General features: G+C 27.4%; 1 protein-coding gene across 1 annotated transcript in view; it reads left to right on the forward strand.

The window, feature by feature from the left end:
- LOC106464076 (microphthalmia-associated transcription factor-like) overlaps nt 1-1,575 on the forward strand; it is a 62,652-nt gene that overhangs the window by 52,047 nt on the left and 9,030 nt on the right. The window contains exon 4 of the mRNA XM_013924188.2: nt 404-496. Within this exon, the coding sequence (XP_013779642.1) occupies nt 404-496 (93 nt within the window). The remainder of the gene's footprint in view (nt 1-403; nt 497-1,575) is intronic.

Genomic DNA, 1,575 nt, shown 5'->3' on the forward strand with positions numbered 1-1,575 from the left:
ATATATATATATATATATATATATATAGAGAGAGAGAGAGAGAGGGGTAGTATGCTTAATCCCTGCACTAATGACATTGAAGAGATATATAAATATTGTTTGGAATATCATATTTATGACATCACATTCATCTTGCTCTATATAATGAGATTTTATCTGAAGTTTAAAGCATTACAGAACTTTTGCAAGAGGAAATAAAAAATATTCAGTTGTCAAATAGAAGTCTGCTTAAAGATCTTGAAAGAAGAATATTTACTTTCTTTTCAAACCAATGTTTTGTTGTTGGAATTTTAATGAATATTTTTTGTTGTTAGAAACAAAATGGAAATAAGTTTCCCTGTTTTGTGGCATCTGACATTCATTTTTAATGTGCTAAGTTTCCTTTTTATTTTGTTTGTCTCAGTTGGAAGAGTTCTGGGATGATTTTAGTAACCTAGGAACTGAAGTGATGATAGAAGATCTTGACCTACAGCCACCTCCCAATCTTCCAACAATGGTAAATATTAGTTTTCAATCTTAACCACCATTAATGAAACTATTGTATTCAGAAATATAAAGTATAAGAATAGTGAATTACCAACTTTGTAACACCTCACGAGTTGTGTCTGTAGATTTATTGCATCAAAGAGCTTGTCTTATTCATCAAAATGTAATGTTTTATACTTCCTTGTGGGATTCTTTACTAAGGTGTTATATCTTATAAGATGTCAAAACAGAGAAAAGAAAATGCTTTACTAAAACACTTATTTCTGGTAAAAACCTTATGGTTTACTTTTTGATGTAAGATTAAAAGTCCTGGTTTTATGAAAATATTTAAATTATTATCTAGATGATTTATCATTCAAAGACTATATTGTTGAATGGCTTCTGTGTAGTGGAATAATTTTGATTGAATTTTAAGCATATTGAATGAATTTCTTCTTAACATGTAATGAATGAGCCTAAGAGGTTAGACTTGAGAATGGATTTTTGAAGATTAATGTGTTAGAAAGCAAACTACAGTAAAATTAAATATTTGTAAAAAAGGAAATTTAAGATCAAAAGTAGTTTAAAAAATTCACTTTCTAATTTTACTTCTGTAAGCAAAACAAATGCTTCTGAATGTACGGGAATCAAAACTGTGGGAGGGAATTTGTAAAGTTTTTGTGTATTTTTTATCATTTGAAAACTTGCAAAATAAAACAGACTCAAGTTTAACTGTCATTCACAATCAAGGGGTTGGAAAAATTAAATTTTTTTTGTATAGAATTATTAATTAAGTTGTTAGTTTGTGAGAAATAAAAAATAAACTTTTTTTTAGTAGGATTTTGTTCGATGAAATGGCATATTATGCTTCTAATATCATGTGAAATAAAATAGTCTGTTGATAAATAAGAAACGTGTCAGATATGCACTCAGAACTGATAGTTATGTTACAATTATTTAGAATATAAGAGTTTTAATTCCAGTAACGGATGGATGTAAACAAATAAAATAATTCTAATTCCAAAAATGTACGTATATATATATATATATAGTTGTTTTGTAAATAACCGTAGAGAGTAGAAACTCGACATCTTGATATAGAGGTCCAAT

This window comes from Limulus polyphemus, unplaced genomic scaffold (assembly GCF_000517525.1).
Source record: "Limulus polyphemus unplaced genomic scaffold, Limulus_polyphemus-2.1.2 Scaffold1556, whole genome shotgun sequence".
Classification (NCBI taxonomy): domain Eukaryota; kingdom Metazoa; phylum Arthropoda; class Merostomata; order Xiphosura; family Limulidae; genus Limulus; species Limulus polyphemus.